General features: G+C 34.3%; 2 protein-coding genes across 3 annotated transcripts in view; both read left to right on the top strand.

Annotated features, from left to right (window-relative positions):
* LOC108685375 (eukaryotic translation initiation factor 2A) overlaps positions 1-2,099 on the top strand; it is a 4,690-nt gene extending 2,591 nt beyond the window's left edge. The window contains exons 5-11 of the mRNA XM_018190133.1: positions 52-202; positions 360-530; positions 693-867; positions 972-1,141; positions 1,237-1,332; positions 1,421-1,593; positions 1,683-2,099. Of these exons, the coding sequence (XP_018045622.1) occupies positions 52-202; positions 360-530; positions 693-867; positions 972-1,141; positions 1,237-1,332; positions 1,421-1,593; positions 1,683-1,808 (1,062 nt within the window). The 3' untranslated portion in view covers positions 1,809-2,099. The remainder of the gene's footprint in view (positions 1-51; positions 203-359; positions 531-692; positions 868-971; positions 1,142-1,236; positions 1,333-1,420; positions 1,594-1,682) is intronic.
* A 2,238-nt stretch (positions 2,100-4,337) lies between these two features.
* On the top strand, positions 4,338-17,272 carry LOC108685517 (probable ubiquitin carboxyl-terminal hydrolase FAF-X). 2 transcript variants are annotated; one of them, XM_018190343.1, is made up of 30 exons: positions 4,338-4,402; positions 5,620-5,832; positions 5,929-6,193; positions 6,345-6,570; positions 6,654-6,788; positions 6,865-7,021; positions 7,102-7,425; positions 7,724-7,981; positions 8,062-8,160; positions 8,241-8,515; positions 8,608-8,809; positions 8,882-9,211; positions 9,324-9,658; positions 9,740-9,980; positions 10,066-10,203; positions 10,284-10,556; positions 10,635-12,388; positions 12,553-12,726; positions 12,794-12,935; positions 13,108-13,412; positions 13,480-13,730; positions 13,799-13,974; positions 14,045-14,241; positions 14,316-14,443; positions 14,535-14,701; positions 14,930-15,192; positions 15,268-15,497; positions 15,570-15,772; positions 15,846-16,153; positions 16,451-17,272. In XM_018190343.1, exons 2-30 carry the CDS (start codon positions 5,767-5,769, stop codon positions 16,599-16,601), a joined length of 7,773 nt encoding a protein of 2,590 aa, XP_018045832.1. In that variant the 5' UTR covers positions 4,338-4,402; positions 5,620-5,766; the 3' UTR covers positions 16,602-17,272. The 2 variants fall into 2 exon arrangements, with proteins under 2 accessions (XP_018045832.1, XP_018045834.1); XM_018190345.1 differs by having other exon boundaries at positions 14,547-14,701.
* Positions 17,273-17,420: the final 148 nt, after the last annotated feature.

Here is a 17,420-nt window from a genome sequence, read left to right on the forward strand (position 1 = left end):
TATATATATATATTAGTTTCTTTTATTTGATTTATTATTATTATTTTTTAGGCAGATAAAGTCGATATGTATTGGAATCAATGTGGAACAAATGTCTTATTGATGACAAACACAGAAGTTGATAAGACCGGTGCATCATATTATGGAAAACAGACATTGCATCATCTCAATATAAAAGGGGAGACTGCTATGGTTATGCTCAGTAAGTCTATATTAAAATATTGTTGTTTTCAATTATATTATTCAATTATATTATTTTAAAATTAATTTCATTTATTCTAAATTTTCAATACTAATTGAAAATTCAGAATAAATGAAATTAATTTTAAAATAATAACATATAGAAATTCTTCTGCTAGGTAAAGAAGGTCCTATACATGCAGTAGAATGGTCTCCCAGGAACACAGAATTTTGTGTGATATATGGCTTTATGCCATCTAAAACAACGTTATTTAATTGTAAATGTGAAGCTGTCTTTGAGTTTGGCATGTTGTATAGAAATAGTATATATTATAATCCACATGGCAACAATATCCTTTTACTATCTTATTACGAACTAATGTACATATTGATATTATTGATAACTGAATAACTAAATAGTTGTTAATTATAGATAGTACTCTTGTAGTAGAAAGTAATTGTATATATTGAAAGTATTTATTTATGCATTCATTTCCTTGACTACTGTGTACTATTGCTTTTGGCTGGATTTGGTAATCTTAGGAGCGGCATCGAATTATGGGATGTCATTAATAGAAAACTCATTGCTAAAACTGATGCACCAGATACTACACTGCTGCGGTGGTCACCAGATGGAGAACATTTCATGACTGCAACTACAGCACCTAGATTACGAATTACCAATGGGTAAATAAATATACTAATAAATATATACTAAAAGAAATTGTGCTAAATTAAAAATATATTTATCTCTGTTGCAAAATTAATATGTGTATTAAATTATTATATAGATTTAAAATTTGGCATTATACCGGCTCATTGATATATCAACGACCATGGAATAACCAAGAAGAACTTTGGGAAGTAGCGTGGCAAAGTTTCCCTTCGAATGTTTTCCCACAAAAACCTATTAGTTACAAAGCAGTTGAGGGAATTGTCACTAATGATAATCAATCGCAAGGTAATAATCATATTATGATGATTTTAGAATATGTTTCTAAACATTTTCAAAATAAATATAGTAATAAATATAGCAATTTGTGTGTATATTTCTAGCACCAAAAGAAGCATACAGACCACCATGTGCCAGAGGACAAAATATTACATTTAAGTTACATGATGATCTTGAGATGCCTTCTAAATCAAGTGAATGTAAATATATAAATATATATGAAAAAAATATTTTATTGTAATTCTATTTCAATTTGTTAATTCTAATTTGTTGTTTATTTATTTATAGCAAATCCATCAAAAGCTGCATTAAAAATGAAGAAGAATCGAGAAGCAAAAAAAGCTAAAAAAGAATTAGAGTCTAACAATCCAACCGAGCATGTTTCAAGTACAACAACGAGCATAAAAATAGAACTAACTGACGATCCTGAAAAAAATAAAAAAATAAAGAAAATAACGAGTGTAAGTATATCATTCGAATATCTAATATGATGTTTTTTTCTTCTGTTTCCATTATTATTAAGAATTAACAATTTCAATTTGTGTCACAGAAATTAGATCAAATTTCGAAATTGAAAGAGCAGTTGAAAGCAGGAAAACAATTAGAAATTAATCAATTAGACAAGATTAAAAAGGAAGATGAATTGCTAAAAGAACTTGAAGAGTTAACTTTATGATAAATCATCCAAATATTAAACAGAATAACTCGATAAACAGATAAAGCTATGACAAAAGTGGCTTTTTTGAAATAAAATGATTGCAAGAGACACTTGTAGGTGAAAAACAAATTGTTCACCTTTACAACTTGAAAAAAACAACGAGATTATGAGAAATTTTGGATACAATCAAATCTGAAAATATCTCCTCTCTTCTCTCATCAGTTACCAATCGATACTGAATGCATATAAAAAGTTCCGTTTTGACTGAATCCAAGAATTGTGTTCGTACACATAAATAATAACAGACAATTATATTAGTTTTAATCAACAAAGAACTCTGCTAATAGTATCGTATTTAGTATTAGTGGAGGATTACTTATGTATTTCCTGAATTTATTACTAATATACATTGAGAGATGATGATAGAGATAATATTGCAGTGTTTATTACCAATCTTAACTAAAAATCTTAAAGTTTTAAATCATTGTGTGCATTTGAATAATCATTACTAAATTAACGAAAGCTGCTTATTGACTAGCTAAAAGTTCATTATTATGATTAAAAATTTATTGGAATTTTCTCAAATGCGTTTTCGACAATATGAAAATATATTACTGTTCTTATAATCTGTTCACACTGTTTTATCTTCTTTTGTACGAAAAATTATTTTTTAATATTTGAAGTCTTGTGTAACAAATATTTAGTGCAGTAGATTTTGCATTTAAATATCTTATTATTCTGCGCATTTATAAAAATATTATCTGGTGTAGTCTTTTGCAATCGAAAATTATGATATTCAGATGAAGATAATGATTATCAATTTCTGAAAAGGAAACTTTTTGTATACTTAAATTGTATACTTGTATACTTGAAATTTGTATACTTAACATTTTTTCACTTATATTATTATTTTGATTATGTTCTAATTAAGTTTTGTTCTTTCTTATGTACGATATTTTTAGATGAAAATTTAAATTGCAATTTTTTTTTTGTATTATATTAGGGTATACATTTTTTTTGTAATTTTCAACATGGACATAAGTATAATTAGCGTAATTGTATAATTATTAAATATAAATAAAGCATTGAAACATTTTTCCAAAATGACAAAATCTATTCAACTGCACTTAAAGAATATATAAGAACATATTAATAAGAAACTAATATGATATATACAAGAATAGTAATTACGAATGTTATGTACAGTCAGATGACATTTATGAAAATAAATTTCTAAAGAAGTTGTTGATTGGATATCAAATGAGATATGCCCTGTTCACCAAAATAAGCTCGTAATTTACATTTTAAAACTTATTTCACGAAAAAACGCGTAAAATTCAGTTATTTTTTTATGTAAAAATGTTAGTGTCTATATTTGCGACAAGAATTAATTTTAATACAAAGAATTAATTTTAATACAAAATAGTAGTCTGAATGCGAAAAAATATGATAGAAAATAATACAAGATAATAATTTAAATAACAAGAATATATCTCTTTGTTTACACGTTTTATATTTCTCTTTTATTTTATTAAAATATTGCTTCTTTCATTTCAAGTGCATAACATTATTAAAAATACAACAATAAAAATATGTTATTTTTGCCTTATTTTCTATCTTGTAACAAAATGCATAGCAAGAAGAAGAAATAGATAATAGGAAATTTGTTTTAGAAGACAACTTTAATCAAAATTTGATTAAATAATTGTTTATTTAATAATAAGATATAATTATTATAATATAATTGAATCAATAAAATTGATTGAACTTTTAACTAATTGACTTAACAGAAGTACTTGAACTAAAGCACTTGTATTATTATAACTATAATTCGTTATATTTATTCAATTTTTTTTCGTTTCAAACTACGAACAATTAGTAATTCTATCCACAGAAAAATATCGAGCAACTAAACTACTGTTAGAAATTTGGATCACCTACGATTAATGTAACTTATCGAGTAATACTTAGTTAATGCGAGTCCTGCTTTGTTAACATGAATAGAATTAATTTTTTATTTGATAACAAGAAAGATTAGATTTATCGGAAAATGACAATTTTTTTTAAGCAATTCTATTTCGCGCAGAGTTAAATTAATTAAGAAATCACTTTAGGGTCCATTTCTATCTAAAAATTCGGAGAAATTTTATATAAAAATTCTAAGAAAAATTTTCATCAGAACATCATCGCGACTTCTTGAAATGAATCGAAAGGATCTGAAGCTTATTCTCAAAAAATATCGCGTACAAAATGTATGAAAGTACTTTACTTTTGTATTATTATTATTATAGATTTCTCTAATATTTTTGGGAATATAAATTTTCCTAATACGTGCAATATCTTTCGAGAATAAAGCTCCTAGTGTGAACGACATTGATCGAACGTTCCCGCGCTATCGACGGCGACGTTCAGCGACGTTCAGCGATGTTCAGCGACAAGAGATCCAGGGCCAATCGCAGGCGTCGCTCGTCACCCCGTCGTGCACGCACGTCGTCTCGGGCGAGCACTGCAGCGCCGCGGCAGTCGTGTTTACAGATTTTGCGAGTTGAGTTCCGTAACGTCACGTCAAAAAAGTGCAACACACGAATTTCTACCACGTTTACTATGTAAAGGTGCGTTCCCCAGGGGTTGAGATGCAACGCGCGGATCGTCAACGGCCCCGGATGTCCTTCCGCACAACATGACGCGACTTGCGTGATCACGGTCGGTTATCGGGCCGGAATATCGGCGCTTTTGTTAATACACGGCAGTGCCAATCGTTAGGATAGTCGCCATTTTGTCCGGAGTGGTAGCCCGGTCGAAGCGAACGGGGCGAAAATAGGCGCTGCCTGGACCGCGAGGATTGTTGTAATTGCGTAGGTAGCGGACCCGCACGGTTGCTGTCACCGTCGACCGTTGCGGATGGTCTGGAGTTCGCAGGGATCGGCGCGTCTCGGCGGCGGTTCGAGCGACTCACGGTCAGGCATCCCGACAAAGTCGCTCGCCAGTTGTCCGCCAGTCAAGTAGCGCTACGCCGATTTCACGTCTCTCGATGGCGCGTGGCGTATCTTGCCGCGACGTGGGCGGGCCGATCGCCGGCTGCGTCCGATTCCCCAGGGAAGACGCGTGCTCGCGATGCGCACCACTCCTCGGATGAGGCCTCCGCCGACCGGCATGGCCGCTCCCTCCTCGGAGTATCTTGACGACGTTGACAGTTCGGCCGTGCGTCAGCGGGACATCCGAGCGAGCGACGACGATGACGTCGACGTTGACAACTAGTCCAAGTTGTGTTGCGCGTGTCTTGAAAGTTAACCGTTCGCAACCGCCGTTCCTGTTCGCCTTTAATTTTCTATCCCGTCCGCGTGCCGTTGCTCAACGGCTCACGCCGTTCCGTTGAAGCGCCCGTAACATGCGTCATTTCGCATGTTTGATAAAATCGCATTATTTGATAAAATCTCGCACGCATTTGTAGATGCATTCAATCCCGGTCGAGATGCTCCATCCATAGCTGTGGAATCAAATCGCGCCGATTTATACGCTCGAGATTTTCTTGAAGATGATAATGATTATATTAGTCTTTGTCCTGCCGATTATACATTGATTCGCGAATTGTCACTCGTTGGGTCTTCCTCGAGAAAATAAACGCTTATGTAACTGTGCCATCGCGATGCTGTGACAAATTTAAATTCTCGCATGCTTGGATTGTAAATTGAATTTGATGATTGTCGTTGTTAGTTTGACTATGCTATTGAGGACAATATAGTTAAACAACTTGACGACACATCTGCTTAGTTGTGCTTTTTATCAGTGTCCAAGAACGTGTTGTTAAAATTCCTTTCCTTTGTTACAGATAATGTAGGTATAGTTTATTAAAACAAGGCCTTTAGGATATAATTATATTTAATGTCAGTATATAAGCTGGATGCTTGTTATTGGTGGTGTAATCATTGGACCAAGAAATATTGAGACAATTAAGGCATAACAAAGAACGTGTAAAATGACGATTGCCACTAGGGGCCAGGGAGTTGGCATAGACCCTTCCGACAGCCAGCAAAATACGCAGGTACATAGATTTGAGAGCCAACCAATGAAAGTAGCGTGAAACATATCTCGATTGTGATAAAGTGAAAATGGATTTTGAAAAAAAATATCTCTACAGATGCACAGTCCACCAGGTCCACAGCAATTGGCTGATACAATGTCGGGACTTCAACTCACCGAGAATGTGGTACAAACAGAATGCAACAATGATGCTATCACTACAGTAGAAGATAGCAACCAGCTTCATGAAGAGCCTGAGTTTCCTATTTTCAAACTTAATATGCTTCATGAAAAGATTTCTAGTCCACGATGGGTTGTACCAGTTCTGCCCGAACAAGAATTAGAGTGCCTGTTACAAGCCAGTATCGAACTTTGTAAAAAAGGTTTTGTATTGTTTATAAATTTTTAAGATTGATTGTTTTCTTGCACATGCCAGAAAAATAATTTCATCTTTATGATGTTTCAACATTTTTATATAGGAGCGCTTATTTTGTATTTATAAGATGCATTAATTTTGTTTTTACTGTATTATAGGAATTGATGTACAAAGTGAAGCGTGTCAGCGCTTTTTTCGAGAAGGTCTCACAATCTCATTTACCAAGATATTAACAGATGATGCAGTGAACAGTTGGAAATTAAATATTCATAATTGTATCAATACTAATTGTGCACGTTTGGTGGAACTATGTGTCCTTAAATTAGATGAGGACTGGTTTCCTCTACTTGATTTATTGGCCATGGTTTTTAATCCTAGTAATAAGTAAGTAAGAATATTGTTATTGTGAAATTATGTAAATACAAGTTTTCTATGTGATTGTTCTAAATTGTCCAAATTTGTTTCAGATTTCACACAGTAAATGCAATAAGAGTTTCGGAAACTGTTCCTCCTGGTAGTGATATTCCTGATGAGGAACTTTATGCTCGCCCACCATCTGATTCACGAGCTCCTCGTGGTTGGCTAGTAGATCTTATAAACAGGTATTTTTTTATCAAGTTTTGTATATGTACAAAACGTTTTACTTTAACATAAATTTAACACAAACTTTTATTTCAGATTTGGGAGTCTCAATGGATTTGAAATTTTGCTTTCGAGATTTCAAAGTGGACGTAATTTAACAGTGCCAGTTATTTATGCTTTAATCAGACCGTTTGGCTTATGTTATGAACTATTAACTGTTCACACAATAGTTAAATATCTGATGCCTATTGTTGTAAGTATAGTCTCAATTTATTATCATTGATTATTTATTTATTTTTATTTGAGAGTAATGCAAAGCATTGTTACATATAGGAAATGGTACCTCTTATTTTGAATAATTTAACTGATGACGAGTTGAAGAAAGAGGCAAAAAATGAATCAAAAAACGATGCAATATCAGCTATAATCAAAGCTGCTAAATGCTTGGTGTCGCGCGTGCCTCATCAGGAAGAAATGATAAAGAATTTGGAAATACTGAGACTGAAAATGATATTGAGACTCTTACAAATTTCTTCGTTTAATGGAAAGATGAATGCTTTAAATGAAGTTAATAAAGTAATATCTAGTGTTAGTTATCATCAACATCGCAACACAATAGCAGAGGAAGAGGAGTGGCTTACAGCAGAGCGTATGGCAGTAAGTCTTGTCCAAAAATTCATAACACTAGCTGTACTAATAATTTAATGATCTTTTAAAATATCTTAATTCAAATATATTATTAATTGCTCGAGTATTTTGCAAATATCATGAGTTTGACAATTATACTTTCCGTTTAGTGACATAAGTTAACATAAGTATCATTTTATCTTTCTTAATATTCAGTGAAATAACAAAGAAAGAACGACACTTGTGTCGACTTATCATCAAATAGAAAACGCCTTGTATATATTATGAGTCCTTTGTAAAATAAGAAGTGCTTATATTTGTGATACAGAAATGGATTAAAGACAATGGAGTATTGGAAATCGTATTGAGGGATTCATTGCATCAGCCGCAATATGTAGAGAAACTGGAAAAAATTTTACGCTTTATTATAAAAGAACGTGCACTTACATTAGAAGATTTAGATGCTGTTTGGGCTGCACAAGCTGGTAAACATGAAGCAATTGTGAAGAATGTTCATGACTTGTTAGCCAAATTAGCTTGGGATTTTAGTCCTGAACAACTTGATCATCTATTTGAATGTTTTCAGGTATTTATCGCAGTAGTATAATTGATAGATTAAATTACTGAATAGAATGTTTAAATTGATGAAATATGCTAATATTTCAGACAAGTTGGAGAACTGCCAACAAGAAACAACGGGAAAAACTATTAGAATTGATCAGGAGACTTGCGGAAGATGATAAAGATGGTGTTATGGCGCATAAGGTTGAATTGTCTTAAATATACATATTTGAACATAAATATATTTTAGATGTGCAGATAATTTTTTTTTATTCTACTACCAGGTGTTAACACTCTTTTGGACTTTGGCACATTCTGATGAAGTCCCTACAGAGATCATGGATCAGGCACTGAACGCTCATGTAAAAATTCTCGATTACTCATGCTCGCAAGAGAGAGATGCGCAAAAGGCAATTTGGGTAGACAAGTGCGTTGAAGAATTGAAAAATGGTGATAAGTGGGCTCTTCCTGCATTGAAACAAATTCGAGAAATATGTTGCCTTTATGAACCAAATCCCAACCTAGGTCATAGTCAGCGTAGCCATCATATGCATTACAGGTACAATGGCACATTAATGGTACATTACATTAACACACATATAAATGTAATAAATTGTTAAATTAATTTTATTCTTTCCTGTTACTATATAGACAAGAAGTAATAGAACGTTTACAAAATGAACATTCAGTAGTCATTCTTGTAACAAATAGCTTAACAAATTATATGGATAAAGTGCGGCAATTGGTAAAAGAAAATCCTGAAATCGATGCAAATACTTTTATGCCTGATGATCGATATAATCATATTATGCAAGTGCAAGAAAGATTAAATTTCTTGCGTTTCTTATTAAAGGTATGTTCCAGATTTTTAGAATAGCCTAAATGAATTTTTAATACGAATAACATGATATGATTCTTTTCATAGGATGGACAATTATGGCTATGTGCTGATCAAGCAGAACAAATTTGGCAATGTTTAGCTGAGCAAGGTGTATTTGTTTCGGATCGTGAGGCATGCTTTAAATGGTTTTCTAAACTTATGGGAGACGAACCGGATCTGGATCCAGCAATAAACAAGGATTTTTTTCAAAACAATATACTGCAGTTAGATCCGACATTGCTTACAGAAAGCGGTATTAAATGTTATGAAAGATTTTTTAAAGCTGTTAATTCTAAGGAAGGAAAATTGAAACTGAAACGTAGAACATTTCTTATGGATGATGTGGATTTAATTGGAACTGATTATTTGTGGAGAGTATGTAGTATTTGTTTATTTCTTTGATTATCTATATAATTTTATAGAATTTGCATTTTTTCATTTTTTTTTTTTCATATACTTGTATAATGGTAATCTTATCTGTCTACAGGTAGTAACAAATAGCCCAGAAGAAATTGCAAACAGAGGCATAGAACTCTTAAAAGAAGTGAACACTAATTTAGGACCGCGGTTGCAGTCGTCTGTTTTAGCATTTCATGAAACATATATAGCGGAATGTATGGACAGATTGAAAGCTCATTATGATACTGTGACTGTTTTAAGCAGAGTATATCTAGATGGAAAGGAGGATCGCGAAGAACAAATGACAAACAAGATTAAAATGGAAGCCATAAAAATGTGTCGTGTTATGAAAGTCTTACAGGAATACATAAACGAGTGTGATACAGCTTTTCCAGGAGAACGAAAAATATTACCATTACATAGGTATTTACTTAAATCGCACATATTGATAACAATACTTTTGTCTTATATACAGTGATAGCGTAATATTTATTCTAATTACAGAGCAGCTCGTGGCAAGCATCTATCACTTGTTATTCGTTTTGCGAGTCCTGGTCGAAACGTTGACGACATAGATATCTTTACCCATAGCAATGACACTTTAGCTTCATTGAGACGTCAAATATTACGCAGGATTAAAGCAAGTGGAACAAATGTAAAACTCGATTTATTTATTAATGGAGAATCGCTAGAACAATCTGATGATAGAAAACTCCTTTCTCAGATTCCCCTGAGAGACAAAATGGTAAATGGTTAATTAAGTATTAATGGAGACAAATGAAAGAAAGGAATCTTGATACATACATAGTTAACGATTGTGTTTTGTTTAGTTATTGTCTGCAAAACTCAGTCAAGTAAATAGCAATATGCCAAGCTCACCGGATAGTAGCTCTGATAGCTCTACTAGTTCTCCGCATCATCCATACGACGGGCCGAATGTAGAGGCAGAGAATAGTTTACCTGGCGTGGTAAGTTTAATGTAAAATTTATAAACTCAGTTAATTATATCGCATCGTACATTTGTTCTAACAATGCGACTTTGTTTTAGGTAATGTCACAAAGATCGCAATATGCGACATTTTTCTTTCAATTAGCAGATCTTGGCTGTACTCTTCAGCATTCACAATTGCGTGATGGTGCACGAAATCTCTTACAATTAGTACCGCCAGATACCTTTACTGTAACAAGATTACAGTGGCTATTTGGTCATTACAAAGATGATGAAGCTTTACAGAACCCTTCTCATTGTAACGAGCAGAATACGACAGTAGATTCTCTATTTTTTACTGCAAGTCCTAGCCAAGTTTTATACAATTTAGAGGTGAATATTTAATACATTAAATAGTTAGTAAGTCCTTGTACGTTGTTGTAAATAACAGTTTTCTTTTTTTTTTTTTAGGTGTTATACACTTTGTTGATGCCAGCTCTTGATCCTATGTCAGACAGAGCATTTGAATTTCAATATAATTTCATAAAAAGCGGCGAAGCGGGCGTTATTCTCGATATGCTAACCAAAAATAAGTTTTTACCAAATGCAGATGAAACCACGAAGCGGTCTGCATACCTAACTGTGTTGAGATTGTGCAAACTTCTTCTTACAGTGATGGGTAATGTGATGGCATGCGTGATGGATGAAGTCCAGCAAACTGGAACTTCGGAGAATCACGATAATCATGTTAACAACCGCGGTCGAGTGACAGTATTGAAACAGGCTCTTCAAAGTGTACCGAATCAAAGTACCGAATACATGTTAAGAAGTGTGGCAGCCAAACTAGCACAGCATCTGGCGCATCGAATGCTATCCGGTGGGCCCGAGGCTGATCGATGTCGACAGCTTTTCGTGCAGGCCCTTTCATGGGAATTACCGGATGTGGCTACTATACGTGCCATAATTAGACTAGCGTGGGCCGCATCTACGGGTAACTTGAACAACATTAATGCATCGAACGAAATACTTCATTCGATGCACGAGACTAACCAAAAAGAACAGAGAAATCCCGATAATAACGATGTCCTTGTGTGCAAAGAAGCACTCGAGGTACTGACAATCGCTCTCGTATTGAATCCATCGGCATTAGAAACATTGTCGAGAGACAAAATATGGCATACCTTCTTGATAGATCTTGTGCTACTTAGTACGTCAAGAGCCATTAGAATCGCTGCCGGCGAACAATTTTTTCTTATATCGACATGGTGCAGTGGTGGACATCAAACGCTACTGGTCACCGTAACTCTTCTCTTCACCGTTTTAAACAGTACCGTTATGGAAAACGCGAAACAGAGTCACGAGTACTTTCAGCTTTTGTGCCGATTATTGAACTTCGCGCATATGTCAGGTTGTCCCCTCACGACCGCAGAGACACTATTAAACGTCGAAATAGCTTGGTTGAAAAAAGTTCGCGATAACGTAAAGGAGACTGGAGAGAGTCAGGTGGATGAAGCCTTGCTCGAGGGTCATCTTGGTCTAACGAAGGAACTGTTAGCCTTCCTGCCATCGAATCAGAAATATGAGATTGGTTCTGACGAGAAGCACGGGGTTAATTTGATTAAGGAACTGGTCGAAGATTTTGTGTTCCCCGCATCTCGCCTCATGCTGCAACTTCGTAGTACCGGGGAACTCAGCGCTTCACAAGCGTGTCCAGTTTGCACTACTCCTCAATCAACCAGCGCTGCGTTCGACTTGCTCGTAGGTCTTTGCATAGGCTGTGTACCCAACATGAAACTTCTAGTCACAATGCTCACCGACATGTTTTACTCCGAGAAGGACGAACCATTAGTAGAGTGGGATTATTTACCGCCTGTGGGGCTTAGGCCACTTAAAGGCTTCGTAGGCTTGAAGAATGCAGGGGCAACTTGTTATATGAATTCAGTATTACAGCAATTGTACATGGTGGAAAGCATTAGAGTTGGACTTTTGGCAGCAGAAGGCGCGGCGATTGATTTGAACGAGGATTTTTCGGGCGAGGAGAGAATTGAAGGGGAACAGACAATCGAAACAAATGATAATGATACGAACGAAGAAAAGTGTGGTGCCGATGAATCCAGAAAGGAATATAATATTGGTATTTTGAAACAAGTGCAAGCAATATTTGGTCATCTGGCTTACAGTAAATTACAATACTACATACCTAGAGGACTATGGAAACACTTTAAGTAAGAATACATATAATTTTATTTGTAAAAATAAAATTTTTTAAAAATAATTTGTTTGTAAGAAAAACATAGAGAAACTCTCGTACAATTTTATTAATATAAAACTGATAGGGATATATATTATATTCAGCATTTTAAATAATGAGATAATTCAATTTTTATAGGCTTCAAGGCGAACCTGTAAATCTTAGAGAACAACAGGATGCAGTAGAATTCTTCATGAGTTTGGTAGAAAGCCTAGATGAGGCATTGAAAGCCTTAGGACACGAGCAGATAATGGGCAAGATTCTTGGTGGCTCATACAGCGACCAAAAAATCTGCAAAGGTTGCCCTCATAGGTACCTTTTTAGTTCTTACTTTCTACTTTCTTCGGTAGACTGTAATACCACATTACATTATCTTCAGATATTCCAAAGAGGAACCATTCAGCGTGATAAGTGTTGACATACGGAATCACAGTAATTTATTGGATTCTCTTGAACAATACGTGAAAGGAGAACTGCTGGAGGGTGCAGACGCCTATCATTGTGATAAGTGCAACAAAAAGGTACGATTATGACGATATATTTTTGAAAATCTATAAGAAAGCCTTATTATAATGAAAATAATTGTTTTAAAAGAAACATTATGAAAATAATTTGCCAGCTATGTTATACATTCTATTTAAAAATAACATTTTATTTACTTAGAGATTTTATGTATTTCTTTTATGGTTTCAGGTTGTAACAGTAAAGAGATTATGTGTGAAAAAGCTGCCGCCTATTTTAGCAATTCAGTTGAAAAGATTTGAATATGACTTTGAGCGTGTATGTGCTATAAAATTTAATGATTACTTTGAGTTTCCACGTGATCTGGACATGGAACCTTACACTGTCTCCGGTTTAGCTAAATTGGAAGGAGAAGTCATAGACTGTGATTATGAGGAATCTGTAAAAGGAACGTGCACGAAGTATCAATTAACTGGTATCGTCGTTCATAGTGGTCAGGCTAGCGGTGGCCATTATTATTCTTACATTTTGCACAGGTATTTTAAATATAAACGTATGAAGTATTTCTAACTGATAAACTATTTTTATTCAATAATTTTGCAGACTGAACGACGGTACAGCAAAGTGGTACAAATTTGATGATGGTGATGTAACAGAATGTAAAATGGAAGAGGAGGAAGAGATGAAATCTCAATGCTTTGGTGGTGATTATTTAGGAGAGGTATTCGATCATATGCTCAAGCGGATGAGTTACCGCAAACAGAAACGATGGTGGAATGCGTATATGTTATTTTATACAAGACTAGATGTAGAAGAAAATTCTCTAATGAAAAGTGTAAATGAATTGTCATTGTGTAAGTATCGAGAAAATTTTCCACAAAAATCAATCGTGACGAATCTCATTATCGTTTACATTCTTTAGATACGAAACTAGGAGTTATGAAAATGCCACCAGCAATAGAATACAGTGTACGAAAGCAAAATATAAAATTTATGCACAACCGAAATCAATTTAGTGCTGAATACTTTCAGTTCATCAAGAAATTGGTGTCCTGTAATCCTCATAATATTAATCGGCAAAATTTGAATGAAAAACTTGTGAGTCCATCACATGTACTTAGATGTATTTTTAACAGAACTCCGCTAACTCGTGACGATTCTATTTTAGAGCCCTGAAGCGGAAGAACTTGCGATGCTATCTCTTCAGTTAGCATCAAGATTCCTTTTCTATACAGGTTTCCACACTAAGAAAACATTACGTGGTACGGCAACAGATTGGTATGACATTGTATGTCATCATTTGCGTAGCAGTAAAGCAGTGCGCTCTTGGTTCGCTAATGAAGTGCTGTTCAATCATCCACATAGGTATTAAAACTTTCTAAATACATAATGCATAAAAATATTTGCGTTTTAATATTAATATAATTTGTTATCCATAGATTTTGCGAATACCTCTTGAGTTGTCCTAGTACGGAGGTGCGTACTGCTTTCCTCAAAATTTTGGTATTCCTCGCACATGTTTCTTTGCAAGATGGTCCATGTGCTCCGCCCAGTTTAAATGCACCGAGTGAGTACTAAGATTCGCATAAAAATTCAAAGATACAACCAATATAATGACACTTGACAATCTTTACTTTATAATTTGTAAATATTTTTAGCTATACTTTTAGATCCAGTAGCAACGCTCAGTGATCACTTGTTACATGCGGTATTGTCGCTGCTGCACCGTGAAATTTCGGATCATGGACGTCATCTTCCTCATTATTTTTCTCTCTTTCATGCGTATGCTTCGCTTGGTCTTGCCGAAAAGGCGCAATTGCTTAAGGTAATACATAATTTAATAATTATGTTACATAATTACGTAAACGATTATTAACAGCTTTCATTGTGTACAAAATCTGCACAACAATAACGATATTGTTACAGTTGTTAACAGTTGTTAATAGTACGTACAGAGTTAAGAGAATAGGGTCTTAAATATTAATATTATTATCTGACACTAAAAATGTAATATGTTTGAAATATTTTAACAATTTTTTAATATTATTTGCAGTTAAATGTACCGGTTACGTTTATGTTAGTCGCCATCGATGAAGGCCCAGGTCCTACTATAAAATATCAATATCCGGAATTGACTAAACTTCATCAAGTAGTTAGCATGCTAATACGATGCTGCGACGTATCATCGAAAGTACATTCAAGTCAGCAGCCTCGTGCAGAACCTTTACCAAATCCATATGGCGATTCCGCGTGTCAGTCAGAATATCTTATGCCCATCCAATCACAAGCAGCTGACATATTGTTTATTCGTACCAGGTAAGGATTAACACAAATTTGGAATTTCGGGATAGAATTTCATATAATATATTTATTCTATCTGTTGGAATATAGTTACATTAAGAAATTGATTGAGGATGCTAATGTGACTGAAGATACAGTTAAATTATTGCAATACTGTTGTTGGGAGAATCCACATTTATCACGAACAGTTCTTAGTGAGCTGTTATGGCAGATAGGATTCGCTTATACTCACGAGTTAAGGCATCATACAGATCTGCTGCTTGCGATACTATTGATGGAGGATTCATGGCAGACACATCGCGTACACAATGCACTTAAGGGTAAATTTTAATAAAACTCTGTTTCGAGTATTGTTCGTTAGTATCACAATACAATGAGATTATATCTTTCAGGAGTTCCTGACGAACGAGAAGGTTTATTTGAAACGATACAAAGAAGTAAAAATCATTATCAGAAAAGGGCTTATCAGTGTATTAAATGTATGGTGCAGCTCTTTAGTAAATGTAGACCAGCCCATCAGCTTTTACATCACAGTCCAGAGTTGAAAAGAAAATGGAGTCACGCCATTGATTGGCTCCACGACGAACTTGACAAAGTATGTAGCAGAAACTGAACATTAAGTCACTCGATATTAGGATGATTACAAATGTATAATAAATCGTTTTCAGAGACCATATGCTTCTACGGCACCATACACACATGCGTACAATAACTGGTCACCACCAACACAATCTAATGATTCTGCAAATGGCTATGTTTTGGAACGTAGCAATAGTGCAAGGAAGACATTAGAGCGAGCATGTGAACTGTGTCCCGATGTTGAAGAACCCGAAGTTGAAGATACAAGCGAAGATTGTGCGGAAGAAGCAGAAAAATATCAACATACATATAAATATCAATCTATCAATCCAACCAAATATCAAGTCCGAAGTACTAAGAGACGCAATAATAGAAGCTTAGCATGGGCATCTATGGAGTAAGTTGTAATAATATGTATCTTCTCTATACTGATATGCTTCTAGTAATATCAGTTATAAAATTTATATTTATTTGTCTAAATTTTTTAACAAAATTAAAAATGATTATATATTATAGATTATATATTATAATTCAAAATTTACAGATAAACTCTATAAATATTGGATTTTTATTTTATTTATAAAAGAATTAATAGTAAATAATACAATAATTTTTTAATAATAAACGAACTGATTTTTAACAGTATTATTCCTTTTTATAGGTATTTATAGGTATTTATTATTCCTTTTTATAGGTACCATCCCGATTTTACCATGATCCAACAAATGCAAGAAGAACAACAACCTCAACCAGGACCTTCTCCAGTACATACACCCCATTTAGCGCTTCAAATGCATAATCCGCAAAACTGTGAGTCGTCACAAAATACCAGCCAGGATCCATAATGAACGCTGAATACTGACGTTTTACCAAGTTGCTGCCTCAGTGAAACAATTTCGGGATACTTAGATATTACTGCGCCAGCAGCTTGGTGGCGAGCGGTAGCAGCACATGTACAGATATAACAAGTGAGGATTTGTTTTTTTAGTGGTCATTCTTTAACGAACTCATGCTAATCTCTTAGTTTCACTGTGGGTAGTTACTTTGATAATATGACGCGCTATGAATGTTCGAACTGTAATGATGAAGTGGAAAATGATTCTGAATGAAAAGTGAATTAACGCATGCTGGTTGAGGCAATTCATTCTGAAAGACATTTTCTTTCTCCTTAATCTCGACTATCTCTGTATCTCCCCGACCATTTGGCTTCCAATTCTAGAAATGACAATTTGACAAAAAAAAAATACCCCATCTTTTCTCAAGCAATCGATAAAGCTGATAGTACAGCTAGAAATTTTATTTGCCTCGATTAATGCATGTGGATTCAAGCTTAGGAATATCGTAAGATTGTATAAATGTATAGCGAGTAGTGTGTTACGGAATCCCTCTGCCGATTAGAAGACAAAATATAAACCATAATTTTCCGTATGCCTATGTAAATTTGTTACTAATAAAAAAAAAAGAAGGGAAGTTGAAATGGATCTTTCTAACGATCGAAAGATATGACTATAACAAAAAGGGAAATGAGCTAGTATGTTCTCATCTCATTCAGAGAAAACACAGTTATCATGAAAAAACTATGCTCTAACAAATACATATATAAAAATATATAGCTATGCTATATATGTGTGTGTGTGTGTATATATATATATATATATATATAT

This window comes from Atta colombica, unplaced genomic scaffold (assembly GCF_001594045.1).
Source record: "Atta colombica isolate Treedump-2 unplaced genomic scaffold, Acol1.0 scaffold153, whole genome shotgun sequence".
NCBI lineage: Eukaryota > Metazoa > Arthropoda > Insecta > Hymenoptera > Formicidae > Atta > Atta colombica.